The sequence below is a fragment of the Microcaecilia unicolor genome, chromosome 3 (genome assembly GCF_901765095.1).
Source record: "Microcaecilia unicolor chromosome 3, aMicUni1.1, whole genome shotgun sequence".
Classification (NCBI taxonomy): Eukaryota; Metazoa; Chordata; class Amphibia; order Gymnophiona; family Siphonopidae; genus Microcaecilia; species Microcaecilia unicolor.
Window position 1 is genome coordinate 439993676 of NC_044033.1, and position 27546 is coordinate 440021221.

Genomic DNA, 27546 nt, shown 5'->3' on the forward strand with positions numbered 1-27546 from the left:
ATGGCTGCCTCCTATAGTCGCCTTCTAGCTGAAGACTCGCTCCTAGCGGTGGAAGCGGACGACGGAGATTTGCTTTACTTTTCCTGCAGCCCGGCCTCCTGCGCCGCTCCCTCCCGGCGGCCCCCGCCTCTTCTGCTCCCCCTGCTGGCTGGGGGCGGCAGCGCTCACTCACTGACTGTGCCTTGCTCGGAACGGGTGCCCGCGGCCCAGCTGCACGCGGCGCTGAGGCGCGCGCTGGACGCGGAGAGGGGCCTGGGGCGGCCGCTGCCGCTGTTCTCCCTGCAGCCCCGGGAGAGGGGGTTCCTGCTGCTGCAGCCGGGTCGCTCCAAAGCCGCTCAGGAGCGCAGGCTGCGCCCCCTGCTGGCCGCACACCTGCCGTACCTGCGGGTTTGCGGCTACGAGCTGAGTTGTGGCGATCGGGTCTGGCAGTGTCCGTGGGGAGCGGACGGAGCCCGTCGGCTCGTGCAGAAGGCGGAGGTGGACCCTGCGGTGCACCCGGCGGTGTCCACGCTAAGGAGGGAGGCTGTCTTCGGGTGCTGGAAGGAGGCACAGAGAGTGCTGCGGGAGGTAAGGCCAGTCGAGTTCCGAAGGGCGATATTTATACTGTGACATTACAGGGCAAAATATAGGTTGGAAATTTTTTAATTGGCTCTGGGACCATTTATTTACTTTAGAATGCCTTTCCAACCAGAGCTCACGATCATCATATATAATAAGATAGTAGAAGCGTTAATACAATGAATACATTGCGATAAAATAAAACTTAGGCAACTGAAGAAATTTGGGGTATGTTTACTAATGTGCGTTAGCGTTTTTTATGCGCCTGTAAATTTAAGGTGCATTAAACGCTAATGTGCCTATACATTTCTATGGGTGTGTTAGCGTTTAACACACGTAAACCATTTACACGCATTAAAAATGCTGTGTGTGTGAGACTAAGAAGTTAGTTACTTCTTCCATTAAAGGCCTGGTGAAAGTGCCAAACTTTCACCCACTTCCTGAAGTACAGATAGTCTTGTGTTAAGCTGAGCCTTTCAGGGAGTGCATTCCAGAGTGTGGGGGCTATTCCGGAGAAGGCTTGCTTGCGGGTATCACATCATGTAATGTCTTTTGGAGATGGTGTGGCTAGTAATAGCCCTGAGAGGACCTTAGTGTCCTTGGAAGTGTGTAGAGGATCATCCTATTTTTCCACGTACTCTGGGCCATTTCCTTTAAGAGCATTGAAGATCAGACGTAGAGTTTAAAAATTAGCCCAGTATGGTACTGGTAGCCAGTGAAGTTTTTGCAAAAATGTTGCGATGTGGTCACGTCACTTGGAGCCTTCTATTAGTCTTGCTGCAGCATTCTGAATCAATTGGAGCTGGTGCAGGCCCTTTGTAGTCAGACCGTTGTAGAGTGCATTACAGTAATCCAGTCTCAGACCTGCCGAGTCTTCTGCATGCCTTCCAAAATGGGAAAGTCTCCCACTGAGACAGGGAATCGTTCTTTCTCACACTGCCACCACCGTTGCTGCTTCTCTCAATGAGCAGCTGCTGCAGAAAAACTACAAAATAAAAGCAAGCACAAGGCTGAAGCAGCCTTCAGGCACATGCTGTCAGTTCTGCCACCCTCCCCCCCCCCCCCCCCCCCCCGGAACTGCGTCAGTGGGGGCAGAGGACCAGCAGAGTCGACAGTGCATGCTGCTGTGACCCCCCACATTCTGTCAGTTAAGTCTTCACCAAATGCTGGTTGGAAAAGTGTTGTTTTTGGCATCTTTTTAAAGGTAGGCATTGATCTGGTTGCTTGAATCTGAAGTGGCAGTTCATTCCATAACTTTGGTCCTGATACATAAAAAAAAATCATTAATCTGTATTTCTCCAACTGAATCAATCGAAAGGATGGAACATCTAGTAAATGAGCAGAAGAAGAAGAGAGTAACGCTCGTGAGGTCTGATGTATGTGCAGGCTGGCAGAAATGATTGGTGAGCTAGCATTTGTTAACACCTTAAATGCAAGTAACAGGATTTTATAATGAATCCTGTATTGAACCAGTAACCAGTGCAAGCAAGCGCATAAGAATTGGCAAGATATGATCCAATCTAGAAAGACCATAGATAATATGAGCTGTTGTATTTTGATATAACTAAACAATGGTATCCACGTGTAGAAAATGTTTAAATAGCATAGATATTTACACCGAAGGAAAAAATGGCCTCACAGAGCTCCTGGACTAATACAATCTAATAGAGCTAGAACTGATCTTCATATGATCCTCTGTTCATCATAGGCCTTAAAAAAACCTTCGAGATCGCTATACAATGCATAGAAAAATATTTCTTAAACTCTCAATATACTGAGCTGAAATGTATAGATAATTCATATAGTTGAAAGATCACTTATCTTTCAAATTTTCTGGCTACTGACACTGTAGCTTCTGTTAGTAGAGCTAATTTCTTCTCCCTTCGCCCCAAGCCGACGGTGTTCAGCGTTTCATTAAACTGCTTCAGGGTCCTGGTGGTGGATCAGCTTCGAAATAGGCTCTAGTCAAGCTATTCTCTGTCTCATCATTCCATTTTTCTTAAACGAATCAGGAGATGTCAGCTTTTGTACTGTCACAAATAATTCTTTAATTTGAGCTGAAGAATCTTCAATTTTCTTATTAAAAAATTCTTTTTTTAGCATCACTCACAATAGACTTTTACTATTGCATACTTGTTATAATTTTCAAGAGTAGATCTTGAAGGATAGGATGCTTAACACCATTCCCTCTCCCTTGTGACTCTGGGCAAGTCACTTAACCCTCCATTGCCCCAGGTACAAATAAGTACCTGTATACAAAATGTAAGCCGCATTGAGCCTGCCATGAGTGGGAAAGCGCGGGGTACAAATGTAACAAAAAAAATAAAATAAAATAAATAATTCTCAGAAGTTGTTTACCTGCCCTAACAGTATTATTAACCCAAGAGGCATTATGGGCTCACTTAAGAAGTACAACTTGCTTAGGTGTGAGTTCATCGAATGTACTCTGTAAAGAATGGTTCCATAACTCAGTAGCATCCTGAGCATTAATAAATTCAATTCCATTCTAAATGGAAAAAAAAATTCAATTCCATTAAGTGTACCCTTCAGTTTAGATTCAACATCAGCCACTTCAAAAGGAGGTCTCCTAGTAATGTGCTGTAAACAATTGCCCTTAATCTCAGGTTTGTTAATCATAAGATTGAGCTGAATTAAAAAAAATGATCACACTGTGGAACCAGTATAAAACGTTATTTAAAGGCACAGTAAGATAAATTCTTATCATAAAAATCAAATCTAAAATATTTCCTTCTGAATGGGTAGCTTGCTTAATCACGTGTTGCCAACCTAAGGAATACACTGCAGACAAAAAAAAAAATCGGCAGCATGGCGATTAACTCCTTCTTCATCAACATGCAAATAAAAATTACCCAATAACATTGTTTTAGCAAGATCTATCTTCAGATCGAAAAGTATACCAGTCATGGCTGTGTTTAATTCTGGTCAGCAAACATCTGGATAAAACAAACACTAGTGATTCAAATTGGGAGTTACCACACCTAAGTCAATGATAACAGGTGTTTGCTTTAGAGTGTACTCTGTAAAACATATAGTATTGATTGATTTATGGATTCTTTTTTATTTTAGTTTTTTTTTTTTACTTTTGACAGTGTATTCCATTTATTCCTGAAGCCAGAGGAGTGCTTGAATTATGGGACAAGTGCCCAAAGTATCCCCAGAAAGGAAACTTTCCAGTCATAGTAGTTGAGGGCCTGGATGCCACAGGTAGGTACATATTTTTTCTGGCTTAGAAGCATAGGGCTAGGTGTTATATATGGCACTAATAAAGCATTATTCTATAAGCCATTTTTAAAGTTAGGGGTGATTTATAGAATAGCTCTTATGCCTGGGAATCACACCTAACTTTAGGCTTGGCCATTTGCACCATCTGAAATGTGGTGCAAATGTACATTGAATGGAAGTCCTCCGAGGCGGAGGAATGCTGAGATCTCACGACCAATACAGATACAAGCAAACAGTGGGAAATAGTCCAAGTAACTCAGAGACAGACAAGGAAACTTTGATCAGTTGAATAAAGTTTATTGATGAAGACTCGACACAGTACCGTGTTTCGACCACAGGCCTGCTTCAGGAGTCTTTGCTGAAAATATGTGAAATAATCCTATGGTCAGTGGTCTATCTCATAAGAACATTGAAAACAGTTGGTCATAAAAAAGACCCTTATTGCAAAGAAGTTCCATTGAATCCGGTGAATGCAAAATGGCGTGGCACCTACATTAGGTGTGCATCCTTGTTATTCTATAACAATGCGCATTAATTTTAGGAATGCCTCCGTTCCGCCTATGATCCTGCCATGACCGTCCCATTTCTGCACCCTCTTTTTTCAAATTGCATGAAAAATTCAATTAATTCAATTTAATTAGTGCCAATAACTGCTTGTTAAAAATGAAATTATTGGCGATAATTAGCTTGTTATTTAATTAAATTGCATGCTCAGTTTTTGGCAGTGCTTTTTTTGTGCCGGTACGCAACGGTACGGCGTACCGGCACCTTTTTTTTTTTGCTCCCCCCGCCCCGTGAGTCCATGTCCCGCACGCAGTGCCAGCCCCCATTTCCGGCCGCTGCTGCTTCTCCTGTTGAGCAGCAGCGGCCGCTACACAAAGAAAAAGATTTTTTAAAAAATTGAAACCTGGCTGAAACGCGGCACCCCGGCACTGTAGACAGCCATTAGGCATTGGCTGTTGCCCCGCAGCTGCTCCTCCTCTTGCCTCTACGTCACTGCGCTCCTCCGGGGTCTTCCTCCAGGGGCAGTGACGTAAGGCAAGAGGAGGAGCGGCTGCGGGGCAACAGCCAATGCCTAATGGCTGTCTATAGTGCTGGGGTGCCGCGTTTCAGCCAGGTTTCAATTTTTGTTTTAATCTTCTTTTTCTTTGTGTAGCGGCCGCTGCTGCTCAACAACAGGAGAAGCAGCAGCGGCCGGAAATAGGGGCTGGTGCCGCGTGCGTCGCGTCTTCGCGCCGTTCGCGCCAAACTTGGCAGGGAGAGGGAATCCAACAGAGGGAAGGATTGGGGAGAGAGAGAAAGAGGGAAACCAACAGAGGGAAGGATTGGGGAGAGAGAGAAAGAGGGAAACCAACAGAGGGAAGGATTGGGGAGAGAGGGAAACCAACAGAGGGAAGGATTGGGGAGAGAGAGAAAGAGGGAAAACAACAGAGGGAAGGATTGGGGAGAGAGGGAAACCAACAGAGGGAAGGATTGGGGAGAGAGAGGGAAAACTGTTTTATGTTATATGATTGGGGAGAGAGAGAGAAAGAGGGAAAACAACAGAGGGAAGGATTGGGGAGAGAGAGAAAGAGGGAAAACAACAGGGAAGGATTGGGGAGAGAGAGGAAAAAACAGATGGAAGGATGGGGAGAGAGAGGGAAAAACAGATGGAAGGATTGGGGAGAGGGGAAAACAGATGGAAGGATGGGGATAGAGAGAGAGGGAAAACAGGGAAGGATTGGGGAGAGAGAGAAAGGGAAAACAACAGAGGGAAGGATTGGGGAGAGAGGGGAAAACAGATGGAAGGATGGGGAGAGAGAGGGAAAAACAGATGGAAGGATTGGGGAGAGAGAGGGAAAAACAGATGGAAGGATTGGGGAAAGAGAGAGGGAAAACAGATGGAAGGATGGGGAGAGAGAGGGGGAAAACAGATGGAAGGATGGGGAGAGAGAGAGAGGGAAGATGCTGGATGGAAGAATGCAGAAAGAAATAGGGGAGACACTGGAAGGATGGGGAGAGAAAGCAGAGCTGCTGGATGGAAAAGGGGAATAGAGAAAGACTGGAGAATAAGAGGAAGGGGCATGGGGAGAACAAGGGTGAGGAAAAGATGAAAAGCCACAGGTAGATGAAGGAAATTAAAGAATGGATAGTAAGAATGAATTAAATCTGGACAGAGAGAGAGCCTGAAAAATATTGAAGAAAGCAAAGAAAAAGGAGACAAAAATGACAAATGGCACAGAAGAGTTAAGCGAAAACAAAGGAAAGCAGAATCACAGACTGGGACCAATATGGAAAGAAAAACAGTCACCAGACAACAAAGGTAGAAAAAATCATTTTATTTTCATTTTAGTGTTTGTAATATGTCCAATTTGAGAATTTACATTGGCTGTCTTATTTTGCACTGGGTATACTGGAGCTGTAAGAGCTTACAGAGATTATTTATCATGAAAAAAAATCACGTTATTTTTTTCTCCTATAGTACTATAATATTTTCAATGATGTCTGTTTATATGCGCCATGGCTGGTATAGGGGGTGTGGTTAATGTGGGTGTGGCTATCATAGGGGTGGAGCCATATGTGGTGACCCCGCCCATAATGAGTACCGGCACCTTTTTTTCTACAAAAAAAGCACTGGTTTTTGGCGACTTCTACAAAATTAGTGGGATAGTGTGTGCACTTGCTGATCTCTTGTATAGTTATCAGTTTGGTGTGTGTATCTTCAAAATCCTTCTGCATAAAGTTTATTTCTTTGTTTTTTATTTACGCAAATCTATAAACCATATTTCCAATCTGTTCTATGTGGTGTACAGCATATAAATATTACATTACACAGACAAAAAAAACAGTCCAACCAACCCATCTCAATGACCTACAACACCCCCTCAAAAGCTCTTGTAAACAAGTTTTAAGCTCTCCTAAATGCATGCAAATTAGTTCTCTCCCTCATGGCTCTAGAGAGGAGTTTCCACAGTATTGGAGCCATAACTGAAAAGACCCTACCTTGACAGAATTCCATCCTTATAACACCAACAGCTGTGTCTGACAACAGCCTCTTCACCTGAGTACATAGGGCCAAATATTAAGCCAGCGGTTGGCAGCACTTTGACTGCCTTCCGTTGACGTTCAACCCAGGTATTCAATGCCGGGTCATTTCTGGTGACTGGCACTGAATATCCAGTATTTTTTTGGCCACTAAAAACTTACCCAGTCAAACCGAGATTTAGCAGCTGATCGGTTAAGTAATAGCAGTTAAAGATAGTACTGCTATTTATGCGGTCTGATTTAACTGCTAATCTTATCCAATCTGGCACTGAATATCCGCGCCTAACCGGATAAGTCACGTGATATAGCCAGTTTAGTGGTAGGCGCTAACCGTACATATTCAGCAGGAGATAACCGGTTATCTCCTGCTGAATATTCGCAGTTAGCCACAAAAATGCTATTTACTTGGGGCGTTTTTTACTAAAATTGTGGGCGCGCTAAACGTTAGAGATGCCCATAGGAATGCATTGGCGTCTCTAACGTTTAGTGCGCCTACAATTTTAGTGTGCACCAAAAATGTGCGTGCCTTAGTAAAAGACCCCTTGGTCAGCAGCCATTTCTGACCAGTTAAATAGCGCTGAATATCAGCGGGATAAAGCTCTACCTGGGATATAGGGATGTATTTGGGCCACCAGGTAGCCAAGAGGCAACATGTGCATGATTTTAAACACCAAGACCAGCACCTAAAAGCAAATGTGAAACTTAAAAAGAAGTAATGCAAATTTCTTTATAACTGGCGTTATGTGACGGAACTTACGGAGAAATCTTAATGAGCTTAGCATCAGTATACTGCACTAATTGAGGTGTCGCACATCCTTCCACGATAATCCCAGGAACTAGTCATTGCACTAATCAAGTTACATGAGAATCAATGCCATAGAGACCAACATCAAATACAGTTCTGGTAAAAATGGCCACAATTGGTGAATATGTCTGAAAAGTAAAAAAGCCCTCCACACCGCTCTGGCAATCTGATCTTTCATTTGAATCGTGCCATACCCCTAAGTATTGACAAAATCCATGAAGGACCACACGGCATTCTTCCAATAATTCTGTCCCCTACCAACCAGAAACGTTAGCTAGAGGCCGACCAAATTTCAGTTTTGGTTTTGGTTACACTGCTGAAACTGGGCCAAAATCCTTTTTCTGCCCAGTTTCAGTTTTGGCCAAAAGGCTATGGCCATGGTTTCGGTTTCTGCTGAAATTGATCGTGTGTTTTCAGTGGAAGCCGGAAATTTGTGCTTTGTCCTGTTTGTCTTCCTCCTTCCCCCTCCCCTCCGAATTGGAGTTGCCTCCCCCCTGCCCCACCTGTAGGTGCCTCTTTTGGGCCTGTTTTACAATCCCTGGCAGTCTAGGGGTGTAATGAGAGCAAGAGTGATCCCCAGTTGCTCCTGCCCATTCTGGCTCTGCTGTCAAAATGGCTGCCTTGACCTCTAGTGGCAATCTTGCAAGACTGCCACAAGAGGTAACGGCAGCCATTTTAAGAGTAGAGCTGACATTAGGGTTGCCATATTTGTGGAGGCCAAAAATATAAAACATAGAAATAAAAATGGTTGCTACCTTTGCTATAGAAATATTTAATTGTAGCAAATGAGTAAATGGCTTTTAGTTAATGAACACACATTGTGGAAGTGAAATAGTTATAATTATGTGCTTAAAAAGGTATTTAAGCCTTAGAAATCAATGCTTGAAAAATCTGAATTTTACAGTGAGGCAGAAGAGCTAAGTGAGCTAAGCTACAAGCATTAAGCAATGCTGTTTAAGCAGAAATATAGAGCTTAGTAAAAGGGCCCTTCAGTTTGCCAGGAAAATATTTTCTGAAAAAATCAGAAGACAACAGATAAAATGCTTATGTTCAACAGAAAAGTTTTGTGCTTTTTTTTTTTTATATGAAGTATGTTCTATTGTTTGCTCATTTGAAATGCAGGGAAAACCACTCTGACTCAGTCACTTAAGGAGTCCATGAGAGCTGTGCTGCTGAAGTCACCTCCCGCTTGCATTAACCAGTGGAGGAAAATCTTTGATAATGAACCAACACTCATCAGGAGGGCATTTTATGCTTTGGGCAACTACATTGTTGCTTCTGAAATAGCGGCTCAATCTACAAAGTCTCCAGTGATTGTAGACAGGTCTGTAAAAAAAAAACCCAAAGAAAACAATAATGAAAACCAAAAAAATGAATTGCCATGAAGCTGATCAACCTGAAATATTAAAAAGTTCTTCTTTTTAAATTCTTTCCAGTCCAACTGACTATTGGAAAGAAATTATACGTAAGGAATTGAGAATGTCTGTTTGTCTGAGGGCAAAATAACTCATGGAAAATTTCTTACCTTTTCTGTGCCATTCCCTTTCTATTCTATCCTGCAGGATTTAATGTGGCTCTGTGAGAGACTGTTGTTAAGAAGAACCCCTGTACACGCCATCACATGCATGTATTATTATTTTCCCCCAACTTAACTCCACCTCCAAGCTTATCTATTATTTCCAAGGATAAAAGTTATACAAATTGTTTATCCTCATAAACATAGGAGCCAACTTTTCAAGATTATTGGGGGTGCTAAGTCTGGTGGAAATAACCCTCCCTTGGACACATACAAGGAATTTTCTCAATATTGGGGGTGCTCAAGCACCCACAGAGTCGCAGCACACAAATCAAATTATACCGAAACGCTGGCCACCGTTGATCATGGTTGGTTTGAAGAGATCCTGTAAAGGGAAGAAAAGAGACCCGGCAGCCAAATCTAAGTTCTATAATTTGATTTGTGTGCTGCGATGGCAATTTAGGAGGTTTTTGCTGCTGATGATGAAGCCCTGCTCCTGTAAGACTGTATAGTAAGTCTAGGAGCTTCTCGAGGCTTTTCCTCCTGTAACACTCCCAGTGCTTGCAAACATTGTAAAAGAGAATCCTCTATACTTTATATTATGCTAACATAAAAGTAGCCTTACTGAGTCAGACCCCATCTAACCCAGTGTCCTGTTTCCAATAGTGGCCAAGCCAGGTCACAAGTATCTGGCAGAAACCCAAATCGTGGCAACATTCCACACTACAAAACCCAGGGCAAGAAGTTGCTTCCCCATGTCTGTCTCAATAGCAGACTATGGACGTTTCCTCCAGGAACTTGTCCAAACCTTTTTAAACCGAGATACGATGACTTCTGTTACCACATCGTCCGGCAAAGAGTTCCGGAGCTTAAGTATTTGTTGAGTGAAAAAATATTTCCTCCTATATGTTTTAAAAGTATTTCCATGTAACTTTCTTGAGTGTCTCTTAGACTTTGTACTTTTGGAACAAGTAAAAAATCGATTTACTTCTACTCGTTCTATGTCACTCAGGAGTTCGTAGACCTCAATCATATCTTCCCTCATCCGTCTCTTTTCCAAGCTGAAGAACCCTAACCTCTTTAGCCTTTCCTTATACAAGAGGAGTTCCATCCCCTTTATCATTTTGGTCGCTCTTCTTTGAACCTTTTCTAATACCGTTATATATTTTTTGAGATACAGCAACCAGAACGGAATGCAGTACTCAAGGTGCGGTTGCACCATGGAGTGATAAAGAGGCATTATAGTATTTTCGGTCTTATTTATCATCCCTTTCCTAATAATTCCTAACATCCTGTTTGCTTTTTTGGCCGCTGCTGCTGCACACTGAGCAGAAGATTTCAGCGTATTATCTATAACGACACCTATATCTTTTTCTTGAGTGCTTTCCTCCAAGGTGGACCCTAACATCAGGTAACTATGATTCAGATTATTCTTTCCAATGTGCATCACCTTGCATTTGTCCACATTAAATTTCTTCTGCCATTTGGATGCCTAGTCTTCCAATTTCCTCAGGTCTTCCTGCAATATTTCACAGTCCGCACATGTTTTAACAACCGTGAATAGTTTTGTGCGATCTGCAAATTTAATCACCTCACTTGTTCCGATTTCCATTTCATTTATAAATATGTTAAATATCACTGGATCCAGTACAGATCCCTCTGGCACTCCACTGTTCACCCTCCTCCATTGAGAGAAAAGACCATTTAGGCCTACCTTCTGTTTTCTGGCCAATAACTAATTCATAATTGTTATGATCCTGCTGAGACAGGCAGGGGAATGACTGGGATTGAGCTGACGTCTGAAGCAGCAGACGTCAGAAGTCAGATCTATTTAAACTTACCTCTCCCTACAGCCTATGCTCGAGTTGATTTCTGTCAGCAGAACCTGATTCCCTCACTCGGTCTGTGTTTGTGGCACAGTGTGTACTCTTTGGAGTTTGCTTGCTCTTTTTGTTTCTTGTGGTTTCTGTGTGTGCTGGTTGTTACCAGCGTGTGCTTGATTGCTTCACTACACTGCACCTGGGTCTGTTCTCTGCCTGGCTCTTGTGTTGTTTTGTCGGTGGTAAGCTCATCCCTGCTTTGTTTAGTTCCCCTTTCCACGGTATTAACCCTTTTTGTGCAGAGCTTGGTATTTGCCTTCTGTAAGTCCTGCCTCTGTTGGCAGCCTCTCTGTCTGTTGTAAACGTTCCTGTTTGATGTTTGTTTTAATTTCCCTTTCCTCAGTGTTAACCCTTTATGTGCAGAGCTTGGTATTTGCCTTCTGTAAGTGCTGCCTCTGTTAGGCAGCCTCTCTGTCCATTGTAATTGTTCCTGTTTGTTTGTTTTAATTTCCCTTTCCTCAGTGTTAACCCTTTATGTGCAGAGCTTGGTATTTGCCTTCTGTAAGTGCTGCCTCTGTTAGGCAGCCTCTCTGTCCGTTGTAATCATTCCTGTTCGTTTGTTTAAGTTTCCCTTTCCTCAGTGTTAACCCTTTTCGTGCAGAGCTTGGTATTGCCTTCTGTAAGCTCTGCCTCTGCTAGGCAGCCTTCTCTGGTGTCTGCCTTTTCCCTTTCAGTGCTCTTGTGTGCCTGCTTTTTTCCTGTCTTTATTTGAGAGCAACATTTTCCTTCAGCCTGTTTTTCCCTGTTTAGCCATTACTGTGGAGCTTCGCTCTTGTAGAGTCTGTGTCTACAGTGTCCCATTCTGTTCCCGGCTTTCCCTTTTTCCCTGTGGGCTTTGCCCTCTGCTACCTGTGTTTCTGTGTAGCTTTTGTTTGCATTCTCTCCCTCTGCCAGCTTTTGTCTGTCTTCCTTCCCTTGTGTCACTATCTAGTGCTGTGTGCGTTTTATGAGCTCCAGTCCCTTCGGGGACCCCTCGTTGTTCTTTTCCCTTCCCTAGTGTATGACTCGGTTCAAGTTTGGCTGTGAGGCCCGTACGCTTGTACTCTGTACGAGTGGGTTCTGGATTGGCCATGAGGCCTGCCTGAGTGGTCTATCTCCCTTTTCTGGTGCTGCTTGTTGATTGTTCTGAGTGTGCGGGACTTTGTTGCCATGGTATTGCTTAGTGCCTGTTTGGTCCTTTCTAAGCCTTGGCCTAGGCACAAGGGCTCACAAGTAGATTAACACTAATCCACACCAGAACCTTGCCTCCTATCCCATGACTCTTAAATTTTCTCAGGAATCTCTCATGAGGAACTTTTATAAAAAGCTTTCTGAAAATCTAGATATACTACATCAACTTTTTCACCTTTATCCACATGTTTATTCATGCCTTCAAATAAATGAAACAAATTGGGAGGGAAGACTTCCCTCAGCTGAACCCATGCAGACTTTGTCCCATTAAACCATGTTTGTCTACATGTTCTATAATTTTATTCTTAATAATAGTTTCCACTATTTTGCCCAGCACTGATGTCAGGTTTATTGGTCTGTAATTTACCAGATCACCCCTGGAACCCTTTTTAAAAATTTGCGTCACATTGGCCACCTCCAATTTTCAGGTACTATGGACAATCTTAATGCCAGGTTATATATCATTAACAGCAGATGAGCAATTTCATTCTTGAGTTTTTTGAGTACCCTTGAATGTTTGCCATCCGGTCTAGGTGATTTACTGCTTTGTAATTTGTCAGTTTGGCTGAAAACATCTTCCAGGTTCACCGAGATTTCTTTCAGTTCCTCCTCATCATCACCCTTGAAAACCATTTCCGGTACAGGCAGATTTCTTACATCTTCTTCCTTGAAGATCGAAGCAAAGAATTCATTCAGTTTCTCCGCTATGGCCTTGCCTTCCCTGAGTACCCCTTTTGCTCCTTTGTGATCTAACGGTACCATAGATTCCCTCTCAGGCTTTCTGCTTCTGATATACCTGGAGAAGTTTTAGCCTCTGCGGCAAGTTTCTCTTCATATTCTCTTTTAGCCTTGTTTATTAATGCTTTGCATCTGACTTTCCAGTGCTTACATTTCTTCTTATTAATGTCATTTGGGTCATTTTTCCATTTTTTGAAGGACAGCCTTTTGGCTGAAATAGCCTCTTTTACTTTATCTTTTATCCATGCTGACTGTCGTTTCTTCTTCTTTCCACCTTTGCAAATATGTCAAATGCATCTGGTCTGGGCTTCCAAGATGGTATTTTTGAATAATGTCCACTCCTGATTTAGTGTTCTAACCTTAGCAGATGATCCTTTTAGTTTCTTTTTAACCATTTCCCTCATTTTATTATAGTTGCCCTTTTGAAAATTAAATGCAGCTACAGTAGATTTCCAGTTAAAATTGCAGACTTACTATAAATCTTTTGAAATAACTCTTTACCTCCTGAAGGTTTGAGAAATGGAGAAAATTTGATCATGAAGTCCTGTTGACACTTAAAAATAAGATTACTTGTGGAGTGGAGGAGTGGCCTAATGGTTAGAGCACCTATCTTGACATCCAGAGGTGGACAGTTCAGATCCCATTGCTGCTCCTTGTGATCTTGCGCAAGTCACGTAACCCTCCATTGCCTTAGGTACAAACTTTGGGGTATGTTTACTAAGGTTCATTAAACGCTAAAGCACCTATACATTTCCATGGGCACATTACCCTTTAATGCGCGCAAAGCATTTACGCATGTTAAAAATGCTAACGCGACTATAGCGCACCTTAGAAAACATAAGCATAAGATTGTGAGCCCTCCTAAGGACAGGGAAATACCCCATGTGCCTGAATGCAACTCACCTTGATCTACTACTGAGAAAGGTGTGAACAGAATTTATATATATATATATATATATATATATATATAATATATATATATATATATATATATATATATATATATATATATATAATTTTTAGTGTGCTATTGAGACAGATATGGGAAACAACTGCTTGCCGGATTTGTAGTATGGAGTGTTGCCACGATTTGGGTTGTGACCTGGCTTGGCTACTGTTTGGAAAACAGGATACTGGGTTAGATGGACCATTGGTCTGACCCAGTATGCCTACTCTTATCGTCTTATGTCTTTGATCCTTTGTTATAATGATATCCATTCATGTATCCTTCAGTATATTGATTTACTGTTTCTCTGGTAGATATTGGCACAGTACGGCTGCCTATGCTATTGCCACTGAAATTAGCGGCGGACTGCATAACCTCCCTGTGCATCACCATGAAGTGTATCAGTGGCCTGAAGATCTTCTCAAGCCTGATCTTGTAGTATTATTGACCCTCAGCCACGAGGAAAGGGTCCGCCGACTACAAAGTCGAGGAATAGAGAAGACAAAAGAGGAAGCTGAGCTAGAAATGAATGTTCGATTTCGTGAAAAGTATGTCTAAAAAATTAACATGCTCTATATACAGTACTGTTTAGGAAACTGAATACTCTTACTGCAATTATTGATGTTTAAGGGACACAGCCATGGTTATGCAAATAAGGGGTGGAGCCTGTACCTGCCCATTTTGGGCTGCACCCCTCCCAAATTGTGGCACTTTTGCTATGGCTGCTGAGGATCCTCAAGCTCCACCAGCAAAAGAGGTTTTCCTCCGGCAACCAGAATGTCCTCTAAACTTGCATTCAGCATCACTTTCCATGGGCCACTGGTACTCCCCCCCCCCCCCCCCCCACTCCACATGCTTGGTGTTCACGCATGTGCAAAAACTGAGCATGTGTGTGCGGGGAAGGGGGGCACACCAGTGGCCCATGGAAAGTGCTGTTGACTGAATGTAGGGGAGTTTCTGGCCACTGGAGGAGCACCTCTTCCTTTGGTGGGGCTTGGAGATCCCCATTAACTGAGATATTTACAGTTTGGGTTGGGGATCTCTTTGGGGGGGGGGGGGGGGGTGTGCAGAGAGCAGGGCAGGGTTGGAAAGTGGGAGATGGGGTAAAACTTTGTGCTCACTCACTTTGTGCTCAGGTGCCTCCGAAAATTGAATATCTAGCAATGCCACTTCACTATGGAATAAATTTTAGAAACTGTAGGTTCCATTTTTACATGTTTAAAAAGCATATATACGTATGACAAGTCGTCATAACCAGAGATTTTAGAAAGTGTGCTACTTATATGTGGCAGAATGCAGAGATTTAAAGTAAGGTTATTCTGTATTTCTGCCAACAAGCAGGACTGAAACAGGCACAAAAGTGGATGATGTCATTGTACATCATCGGGACGGACCAGCTCTCCCAAAATTCAGAACTTTGTATAAAGTTCCGAGTATGCATGGCCCTTCCCGTGCTCAGCAATCTCTTCAGCTCTGCCAAATGAATGTGAGATCAATGCTCACACTATTTTTTGAGAGGTCTTATCTCTGCATTTTCCAATGTTCTGCTCTGTTGCTCTTTTTCTTTTCCAAAATAATCTTTTTTTATGAATGTCATTTTCTTTATTTAGGGGCCCTTTTATCAATGGTTGGCAGGGCTACTGCTGGGGTAGCACACAGCAAATCAGCCCTACTGCTGGGCTCAGATGAGGGAGGTGTGAGAGGTTTTGTGAGAGCTCTGAGATGCTGTCAGAGTGGACAGAGCTTAGTGATGAGGAAGAACTGTGAGAAATGTAAGAAAGTTATATTCACTGAGGTTTTGTAGTAGTTCCTGAGGGAAGGAAATCTACCTTTTAATACCCTTTCTCCTTGGGTGGAGTCATCAGGGTGCCAGAGATATATAAAGGGGGGGGGGGGGGGAGATAGAGCTGACCCTGGTGGCAGCATCTGTCAGGTGAGTCCCCACCTTTGAATCTATGGAACACTTCAGAAGGGGTATTACTCTTATAAAAGGCTTCTTATAAAATTACCCAGTGGGTTATGGGTGGTGACAAGAAGGTGTGTACTTTTACCCAACTTGTATGTACATATTTTGGTGGCATAGTTTGGGCACAGTACGGGCAGAGTCATTAAGCACACATTTGGTTTATAAAATATGCACCTATACGTACATTTCACCAACATAGATTTACATCTGCTCCCCAGTGGATGTAAATGTACACAGGTGAATTTTAGCCACAATTGTAATATGTTAGGTTTGGCATTTGTAGCTCGCTTTACCCCTGTAAACAAGTTCAGAGCTGGGTAACAAAAAGGGGCCGATAACAAGAGATCAGGAAATACATTCCCATTCCCGTTATTTTATAGAATACTTCCATTTGCGCACCAACTGCAGCATTTAGATGCACTTATTTACACCAGCCATAGACATGGCATAAGTGGTCACGCTTAAAGTTGGGTGCATACATGTTGACATACAAGTATTCTATAACAGTTTAGTTGCACTAATGTGCCATTATAGAATATTAGCTGAACTTTAGGCACCTTGTGTGCCCAAACGTTTATGTGCCCAAATGTATGGGCACCCATAGGCAGCATCCAAGTGGTGGTGTTCAAAAGTCCTGAGGTTCATTCCTGTACTGTTACACCAACAGCACTTGAGTTAGAGCCCATTAACACGTGTTAAGGGGCAAATAATGTGCATTGTTGCCATAACACAGCTTGATAACTCTCTTCCATAGATGCTAAACTTTCTTCAGCCCAGTAGGTGTTCCTGGACCACCAGTAGATGAAAATAGCCCAGGTGGCCATGCTGGAGAAATGCACATAGCCCAGTCTCTTTCCTGTCAGTGTCTAAGAAAGAATGTAGACAGTTCCCTGTTCCCTCAGGCACTAAACAGGGCAGATGCTTAAGCAGCTATTGTCGCTTGTATGTGCCTGGAATAACTCTTGACCTGACCCAGATGCCCCCTCCCCCCCACTCATAAAGTCCCCTCAATCCAGATGGTACCCTCCTCATCAACCCTCTGGACTCAGAAGGTCTCCTGCCAAATCAAGGCCTCCTGATCCAGACACCTTCCCCCCCCCCCCAATCAGCACAATATAAAGTCTCTAGAATTTCTGGTCTACAAAGCTTTAGGTTTACAGAGTCCTCCCCTTGTATTTATGGGGAAGGGGAGAACTCTGCAAGGGGGGCAATTCCTACCAAAAATTGTTTCCTCCTTCTGATTTTTATATTGGATTACTAGATACTACATAAGAACATAAGATTAGCCATACTGGGCCAGACCAATGGTCCATCTAGCCCAGTATCCTCTTTTCCAGACAGTGGCCAAGCCAGGTCACAAGTACCTGGCGGAAACCCAAATCGTGGCAACACTCCATACTACAAATCCCAGGGCACGCAGTTGCTTTCTATAAGAGGCTAGAATGCAGAGGGGTCGTGTGGTACTCTGCCCAGAAACTGATGTCAGACAGGAGGTAAAATTACATTAGAAACCAATATTGCAAGATTCCAACTGCCCTACACAAGTATTAAGAAGAACCTTAGCAGTAAATTTGACAGACAGATTGTACCCAGCATGAGAGTAAAGCCCATTTCTCCCATGGGATGTGCAAATAAAGCCATTTGGAAATACTAACCTAAACAGATCGTGCACTAAGGAGAAGATAAAGGATGAACAATGTCCATATTCTTGCTGTACACCATCTTGAGTGAATGTCTTCATAAAGGTGTTAAATAATGAAGTAAATTCAATAAATAAATGAACGACTGAAAGAAAATCTTTGGGGTCTACTTACTAAGCCACACTAGTGGCTTCCACGCGGCATTGCCGACACAGTCCATTCAAAGAGAATGGGTTGTGTCAGCACTAGTGCACAGGCGGCTTAATAAATCACAGCATTTGACTCTAAACTACAACTGGCCTAGATTTTAAAGTTGCTAGTCTTGAAAGGCTAAGACTTGGACCGTCCTCTCATGACAAATAAGAAAGATAGGTCACCTGGAGGCATATTTTCAAAGCACTTTGGGAGGCTAAGTTCCATATGTTTCTATGGAACTTTGGGAGGCTAAGTGCTTTGAAAATAAGCCTCCTGGTCACATGCAAGAATTTCACTTTGGAGATCTGTATCACTCATGGTTTCATACCAATTATGACATCATATGATATGAGATAGCGCTTATATCCTGATAAATCCCAAACCAAATGGTGGTTCAAAGCAGGTTACAGAATAATCACATATTAAGCCAGGAAAAGAAGAAATATGATTTCTACAGAATTCAGGCATAATATTTCCTAAATATGTTTTTAAATCTTTACGAAATGCAGTTAAGAGGTAACAGAGCGCAGATCCTCAGGTAATGAGAGCCAGAACTGAACAGCTTGGTAACCAAAATATTTTTCTAGAATTTTCTTATACTTAATGCCAACAAACAAAGGAAGGAGTAAGAGAAAAAGATCTCTTGTTCTTGAGGATTTCTTGAAAGGAAAGACCACCAACCTGCTTATAATCGAACGAGAAAAACGCCCAAGTTCCGACCTAAATCGGGAGATGGGCGTTTATCTCACAAAAACGAATAACGCGGTATAATCGAAAGCCGAACTTGGACGTTTTCAACTGCACTCCATCGTGGAAGCGTACAAAGTTGACGGGGGCGTGTCGGAGGCGTGGTGAAGGCGGGACTGGGGCATGGTTATCACCCGAACAGAGATGGGCGGCTTTCGCCGATAATGGAAAAAAAGTATGCGTTTGTAGCTAGAATTTAGGGCACTTTTCCTGGACCCTGTTTTTTCACGAATAAGGCCCCCAAAAGTGCCCTAAATGACCAAATTACCCCCAGAGGGAATCAGGGATGGCCTCCCCTGACTCCTCCAGTGGTCACTAACCCCCTCCCACCACAAAAAAATGATGTTTCACAACTTTTTATTTTCACCCTCAAATGTCATACCCACCTCCCTGGCAGCAGTATGCAGGTCCCTGGAGCAGTTGTTAGGGGGTGCAGTGGACTTCAGGCAGGTGGACCCAGGCCCATCCCCCCCCTACCTGTTACAATTGTGCTGCTTAATGCTTATTAGTCGTCCAACCCCCCAAACCCACTGTACCCACATGTAGGTGCCCCCCTTCACCCCTTAGGGCTATGGTAATGGTGTAGACTTGTGGGCAGTGGGTTTTAAGGGGGATTTGGGGGGCTCAACACACAAGGGAAGGGTGCTATGCACCTGGGAGCTCTTTTACCTTTTTTTGTAAAAGTGCCCCCTAGGGTGCCCGGTTGGTGTCCTGGCATGTGAGGGGGACCAGTGCACTACGAATCCTGGCCCCTCCCACGAACAAATGCCTTGGATTTATTCGTTTTTGAGCTGGGCGCTTTCATTTTCCATTATCGCTGAAAAACAAAAACGCCCAGCTCACAAATTGTCGAATAAAACATGGATGTCTATTTTTTGCGAAAATACGGTTCGGTCCGCCCCTTCACGGACCCGTTCTCGGAGATAAACACCCATGGAGATAGACGTTTTTGTTCGATTATGCCCCTCCAAGTTTAACAAATATTCTGGACTAATTCTGTTAAACATTTTAAATACCAACAAGCTAGTTTAAAAGAAATGCTGGCTTGTACAGTAACCAGTGTAGAGAAATCAGAGCTGGAGTAATACTAGAATAATTATTTATATTTTGTACAGAATTCTTATTAATGACCACATTAATGTGTATGGTGTCAGTGCATTGTTACTGATTTAGTCTGCACAGATGACAGTTTTGTTGATTATTTCTTTTATTTTTTAAGAGTTGAAGAGTTATACAAAAGAATGGAGAACCCTGGATGCATACCAGTTGATGCCAGCCCTCCACGAGAAGCAGTTATCGAGAACGTTTTACACTTAATTGAGAATCATTGTTTAATCTAGTGGTATGTAAGCAGATCCATGTACAAGAAAGTATGAAGTAACAATACATTTCTAAACAGAATTTCCACAGGAACAAAACTTGGCACTCCTTTGAGGTGTCATGATACAACATACTTGGAAAGAACATTACAGAAGAAACATTTATGCAACAACCTTGGTTAGCATTTGTGCTTGAAGCTCAAAAAGGCAGCCAGGAAGTCCAGGTACTATGGAAGAGAACTACCATTTCGAAAAAGCTCAACCTGACAGTTCAACAGGCGTTTTACACTTTTTTATGTATAAATATGGCCTAGTCTTTCAATCTAATTTTATTTCCTGTTCTTTTAGACACTGGTTTAGATTCTAAGCCCTTCTCGGGGTTGGAATTCATTGAATAGGAATGTAATTTGTTGTAGGAAATCTTTTATTAGAGACTCATATAAACACTAATACAGTTAAGTAGAAAAGTTTGAAGCAAATTGTCCTGTGGTCTTATATTTTATATGCATTTGAGACTATGGGATCGCAAACCATTCAGAATATGGTATCTCTATTTAGAAATAGTTTTTTCTTGTGGGACCATGTACTGACAGTTTCATGCTTTCTGATCTTTTTGTCTAAAATAGTTCAATAGCAATGTTTCTGACACCTGAAGGTAGGTATTTCAGTACACAAATGTCCAAAGTACATTTTTTTAAAGTAGGTTGTCAAAAGTGATGCTTACTCAAAATCTCTAGACGTAAGCCTGACATTTATATGTGATCTCCATAGAGGCCTTTCTCAGCACCCTAAGAAAGTGGCAGTGTGTTTAAAAAAAAATAATAGTTTTCCAAGTGTGATTTTGCAAAGCTTTTAATTTTCAGGCTGCACATTCAGTACCCTGCAAAAAGAAAAGTCATGCTGTTAACACTTTCAAACCAAAAAAAGGGGGATCTTAGGTATTTCTACATACTTTTAATAGGTATGACATAAAGGGGGTAGTTGTATAATGGATTTGAGCATATAGAACAGTGTTTTATGTGCTCAAGTAGGCATTTATAAAATTACCCAGGGGTTGACCTTGAAATGGATCAAGGACTTCAATAAAGACAGGTTTCCAAGGATGTTCTGCTAGGGAGGGAGGGAGAGGTGTCTTCCTTGTTCTTTACCCCTTTGGCGGTTGGCCAGAGGTCTCCTTTGTCACCAATACTGTTTAATGGCCATCGATAGCTGTGATCCAAAATGTAGGTCTCACGCAGATGATGTTCAAAGCTTTTTCCATAGGGAGCTGATGTAGAGAGATTTAATTCCCCTCTCGTGAACTGTTTGAGATCAAGTGGATGCCGAATCACAGATTTAAACTGAATGAGAAAACAGAATATTGTAATTATTTGAACCATGGACTTACTTTGAATAGTTTGAAGAGGCTTCGGGTTGTCCAGAATACTGCAGCACATGTGGTTGTAAATGGAAGGAGAATAGATCATGTAACACCTATTTTTAAAGAATCGTACTGATTGCCTGTTTCTGCCAGAATTAATTTTAAAATATTGGGGGAGATCCTGTATATGGTGCATAAAAAAAATCCAGGTGGAAAACATTGACGACTGAGTGTATAATATAAGCGGCGCCTAAGTTTAGGCACGGTACATAGAATACGCTTGGATGATATCCCAGTTCCTAAAACAATGCGCCTCTTATTTATACCAGTAAAAATGTGGCATAGATTTACGCGCACTGGGCCATAATTCTATAAATTTCGGAATGACAATTTCTCCACCCATAACTATGCCCCTTTTTGCCTGCACACATTAGAAGTTAGGTGCATTGCATTACAGAATACGCTTAGCGAGTTCTGAGCGTAAATTATAATTATTGCCAATTAGTGCTCATTATTGCTTGTTAAGTGCTGTTAACTGTAATTAGCTTGTTAAGCCAATTAAGTTATACATATTGTTATAGAATATGCCTGGATTTTGGCGCAGATTTCTAGGCACGCTATATAGAATCCAGGGGATTGTGTCCGGGTTTTAAAGCTCTTTTTCTGAATCTTCCTGAATTTCAAGATAATCAGTGTTTTTTTCTTGCGTTCTTCGCAGCGCTGTTTGGTACAAATTCCTTCACTTCAATTTATTAAGCTGACGACCACAAGGAAAAGAGCTATATGGGACCTTCATTATGGAATACATTACCATCTAGTTTTGGTAGCATGACCAGTTATTTTGGTTTCCACAAAGTGCTCAAATCCTGGATTTTGAAGCTTATTTTTATTAGGCTAAGGTTCTTGCTGTTGAATTATAAAATATTGTATTTGATTTTCATCAGCTAACTGAAATATGTTTTCACTATATTGTGAACTGTGAAATGTTTTATTGTACACTGCTTTAAAACATTTGTTCTGAGCAGTATAACAAGTTAATAAATCTAATCCAACCCAATATTTTTTGGTAAATTTGGCCCCATCTCTTCCAAAATGTTCAGCATCATGGGCCAGATTCTATATATGGCACCTGAAAAATCAGCAGGGAAAACATTTCTGCCTAAGTGTATTCTATAAGCAGCATTTAGATTTAGGAGCAGTATGTAGAATACGCTTAGTTGATATCTCAGCGCCTAAAACTATGCACCACCATTTTAAACCAATGAAACCATGTAAAACCCGGCGCGTAGATTTAGGTGCAGAAGGCTATATTCTATAACAACATGCTTAAATTTTAGAACGTCCACAAAACGCCCATTTTCCCGCCCATAACCATGCCCCTTTTTGCTTGCACGCATTAGAAGTTAGGTGTACTGCGGTACAGAATACGTTTAGCGAGTTGTGTGTGTAAATTCTAATTATTGCCAATTAGTGCTAGTTAAGAGCTGTTATCAACACTAATTAGCTTGTTAAGACCTCCCTTTTATTATTATTTATTGCATTTGTATCCCACATTCCCCCACCTATTTGCAGGCTCAATGTGGCTTACATAGATTTGTTAACATTGTCATTTCAGGATATCAGATACAGTTAGTAATGTGCAGTAATCAAGGAAGAGAAGAAGGAAGAGAGTGATTAGGGTAGTTATAGAAGGTGGATAGATTCATACTCCTAATTTCTCTTTCTTTCTCCACAGAGACCAGACTGAATTAACAGCACAGTTGTGAAGCATTTCCTCTCCCCTTTTCCATTCTTCCTGTCCTATTTATGATGCAGTTCTACCCTTCTTCCCTTATAGTCATGTTTTGTTTCTGTAAATGGGGTATTAATGATCAGTGTCCCCTTTAAGGGGCGTACCGGTGCTCCGGGGTATGCTGGGCTGCTCCGGGGACATCTTGGGCAGTTTCAGGGCTGGGGGGCATTTTGTGGGCCTTTTGGATGTGCCCCGTGTTTTTCCTGACCCTCGTGTGGGTCGGCTGGTCTTCGGACCATTTTTGGCCCATTCAGGGGCTCCCTTAATGGTGACCAGCGTTCCGGGCTTCCCCAGGCTTGCTCTGATGGTGTTGAGTCCCGATTCGGGACCGGAGCAAGTCCTGGGACTGAAGAGGGGCCGAGGACATCAGGAGAGCTCAAAATCGTGGCTGGCGCGAGTGACGTGCCGCCGCGATGCCGCGATCGAGAGGGGAGCTGGGGAGAGAGAAGGCCGGCTGCCTCTGGGCCAGCTGCGTGTGTGCGCGCATGCGCAAATGCAGGGAAACGCCGGTAGGCTGAAAAATGAAGCCTGGGCCTCAATTTTGATTTTTGGGCCGAAGAAAACAAGGAGGAGCATCGGAAGGGGACCGGGACTCTAAAGAAGGCAAATTGACCCCAGGATGAACGTTAGAGGGGTCAGGTAAGAGGTCCCATTGCCTTATTTTGACTTAATTTAGTTACATTTTGAGTTAGTTGGAGTGATTTTTGTTGGGCCTTCCCTGAATTTTTTTGAAAATTTATTTTTATGGTTGGGGGGGGTCTGTTTAGATGGACTGTACCATTTAGAAATTTTAAAGTTAATTTTGAAGGGGTTTTGGGGAGTATTTTTGGTGTGGAGCGTCGTGCGCTGCTCTAATTGCGTTTTTTAAAAAGCCGACGACGGGGTTTAGGAGTGCACATGTTGCCTCACATATGTGGAAATTTTGGGAAAATTTCATTAATTTTGAATGGGGTTTTTAGATAAAAATAGTGTGAAATGGTGCCTATTAATGGTTTTTGAAAAAAATAAAACATGGATTGGATTCAGGAAAAAGTGACTGGGATGGTGGTACAATTTTTATTAAAGTGTAATGCAATTTACCTTGTATTTTGTATTGAAATCCATTTTCTCCATACACTTTAATGGAAAATTGGATTTCAAAATGGAGATTGTGAAAAGTTTCCAAACTGTAAAAGTTGGTTAACATTCCACAAGCTAGTGTCTGATTGGTGCTGCTAGGTCAGATGGCCAAGCTGCAGTCCTTTTGCTAGGGGAAACAGAGCTGGTGACAACAAGGTCAGAGGAACTGAAGACACCACAGTGAACAGACCTGTGTGAGAGTTGCTCTGCCAGTGTGTGTGAGAATATTTGGATGTGCACAGGAGAGAGAGCTTAAACTAAAGGTTGTCTGACTATAGCAGAGGAACTGAAGACACAGGAGAGGATAGGCCGGTATGAGAGGTACTCTGCTTGTGTGTGTTTGTAAAATTGATATGTATAAAGAGAACTTAAGGGGTGCTTGATGAAAGCAGATGAACTAACGACACAGGAGGAGACAGATCAGTGAAAAAAGGTTCTGCCTGTGTAATACAGAATCAGAGCTGAACCAGAGCAGCTGGTGACTTGGAGGGAGTGGAATTTGGTGGAGCAGAGGGACTGAAGGTACAGGGAAGATAGACCTGCATGAAAGATGCTCTGCCCGTGTATGTATAAGAAATTTGTGTGAATAGACAGTTTGATAATCATACTGAAAATCACAGTACACCTGATAAATATTCTGAGAGGGTGTGTGCTGGTTCATAAAGTGGAAATTCTTGCATGATTTTAAAACAAGCTACAAACTCTTTGTTGGTGACTAGTAATTGTGAGTGATAACTGTGATTGTGTAAAAGCGGCTCTTGATTTATTTATCAGGGAGCAAGGCTGTAACCACAGCACACTGGTTTGCAGTGAAGACGTGCTAATTTGAGTTTAGAGGAAATTGTTGTCCTTAACTGGGCCACTATTGATAAAGGCACTAGTGTGGGAAATTGTGAAATGTGAGAGTGAGATTGAATTCCCTTTCTGTACTGTTTTGTGAAAGGTGTGACTGGTTATAAAGTGTGATCAACCCGTATAAACAAAAGTGTTCCTCATTAGGCAGGGAAAAGTAACAAGGCAGGTCCTGCAATAGGGAACATTAATTATCTATTGATTTAATCTAGATAGGTTGGCCACAGTTTTGAAAATAACAAAAATCCTTACAAAAATTCCCACAGGATAGGGAGACAGGGGTTTCAATTTCTTTTAATTAACTAGAGTACAGGTACTGAGGCTGTTAAGAGGCAACGCAGGAGGATCAACACAGGAGCAACAAGTGCACCAACTATCACAAAAGACCAAAGATTTTCCCTATGCAAGAAAGACCAACCAAAAAGCAGCTAAGTAAATACATCACCGTCTACAGCGTCTCAGAGACTCTACGCTCATAGTTAAATACTTACCTGGAGGTGTGGGCGTATCTTCAGATCTAGGTGGAAAAGGTCTGATTCCTGAAAGAAAGCAATTGACACAAAGAATCAATTTTCTTGTTAAAATTTCTTAGTTAAAGTCACTTCTGAGTAACAGAGAAAGAAATTATTGGTACTACTTATCTGATTTGTTGTGTACAGGATATCAGTTAGATGAAAATTCATTGATTGAAAGTTGATACATTTTCTGAAAGTTAGAAAGAAACATTGTTACAGGTCTTGAATGCATATTTTTGCCATGGAATGAAAAATCCATTTGCACTTTAAAAATTGGTATTTTAACACAACTGAACAACATCTTGTGCAATAAATTATTATAATTTAAAAGTTAGTGTGCAATATTGTCATCATTAAAATTTTGTAACATCTAGGGAAATTCGCTTAACATCTTGAATTGCACACTGTATAATATACAGAATTCATCTTTCTTTGTACCTTACCTAAGTGGTGAGTGTTTAGAGTGGGACCCTTACACCGTGATTATATTACTATACCACCCTTTTTAAAAACCTCACCCATAGGGGATCTTCATTACTGTACTACTATTTTTGTACTTTTAGCATGTAAGCCACTCGGACACCCAATTGATGGGCGGGAGAGAAAATCCTAAATAAACTTGAAACTTAAGTTACATGCATTAACAGAATACACCTGGATTTTGTTGCGGATCTCAAGGTGCGCTATATAGAATTCTGGGGTAAGGGGGCAAGTCTATAAAATAAGCGCTACCATTTACATGCCCAATATATGTGTACATTTTTAAAGTACCCGCATATATGTGCATATGTGTGTAGTGCACATACATGTGTATTTGCCAGTGTTCTGCCTCACTGTTCTCAAAATATGTACGTATCTTGCATAAGGTTCAAGAATAACATATTGCTCTGGAAACAGTTTATAGATGATGTGCTGCTGGTGTGGTTGGGGGAAATCAGTTAAATCAATTTATTGTCTACCTAATACTGTGACCCTAATATTGTGTTTACTTCAGAAATTGGAGGAGAAGCAACTACTTTTTTGGATATCAGTATTCAATATCATCCAGGAAATTTTAAAATTCAGTCGTACCGAAAGATTACTGATAGAAACACAATACTGCATTTTGTAGTTTCCACCCACTACAGTTAAAATAAAATATTACAGCAGGGCCCTTCTTTTACCTCAAAATGTTTATGCACACAGCTGGGTATTCAAAGAGGGTGGTGAATAAAGAGTTCAAAAGAGCGGCCAACACGCACAGAGAATGTTTGTTTAGTGAGCCCAAAGGTTCTAAGGAGTCAAGAATTACTTGTGTTCTTCCACACTTTGACCAAGCTAATTGGATTAGGAAGAACATTAGTAGACACTGGTCTATTTTATCATTACATTCACAGTTTATTGAGGGACTCAGGTTTACTTATACAAGGAGTCGTAATTTTTTTTTTTTTTTTTTTATTTTATTTATAACTTTTGAAAATAATACATTCATATCACTATAAATGCAAGGTTTAAGATTAAATTAAACGATATTATCATATCAATGAAAAAGGAATTTAAATCGTATACATAATGACCACAATATTTAGGAGAACAAGATATCAGAAAATTAGAAAGGAAATAAATCAATCAACCAAGGTGGAGAGCGTTGTCCACACACTAGCAGGCATTAACAGTATCATTTCCTATGTTGTCATTCAGGGTTGAACCTTCCCCTCTTCTTTGGCTTTTATAAATACAGCCATTTTTTGAGGGTCTAAGAAAACATAGCTAACATTTTCAAGTGTAACCAGGCATCTGCAGGGAAACTTCAGCATATACAGTCCGCCTAAGGCAATAATCCTTGGCTTTAAAATTAAAAAATCACGACGTCTTTTCTGAGTGTCCCTGTTGAGGTCTGGGTAAATCTGGATTTTATCCCCCATAAATTTGGCTTGCATATGCTTGAAATACAAACGGAAAATATTATTTCTATCTACTTCAAAAGCAAAAGAAACTATAAGAGTCAGTCTTTGTGTCACTATCTCTAAAGAGTTCTCCAAAAAAGCAGTTATATTTAAGTCAGGTGGAGGTTCTGGTGAACCGGGTTTAACTCCAAAAATATACTGCGCCTTGGCAACTGGTGGTAAAGCTTCCTTAGGAATATTTAAGACTTCTTCCAAATATCTTTTAAACATATCAA

General features: G+C 41.7%; 1 protein-coding gene across 1 annotated transcript; it reads left to right on the plus strand.

Moving 5' to 3' along the window:
• On the plus strand, positions 1-25719 carry CMPK2 (cytidine/uridine monophosphate kinase 2). The gene is made up of 6 exons (XM_030195155.1): positions 1-567; positions 3669-3783; positions 8753-8954; positions 14195-14428; positions 19648-19770; positions 22843-25719. The coding sequence occupies exons 1-5, from the start codon at positions 1-3 to the stop codon at positions 19766-19768; spliced, it is 1239 nt and encodes a 412-aa protein (XP_030051015.1). The 3' UTR covers positions 19769-19770; positions 22843-25719.
• The last annotated feature ends 1827 nt before the right edge of the window (positions 25720-27546 follow it).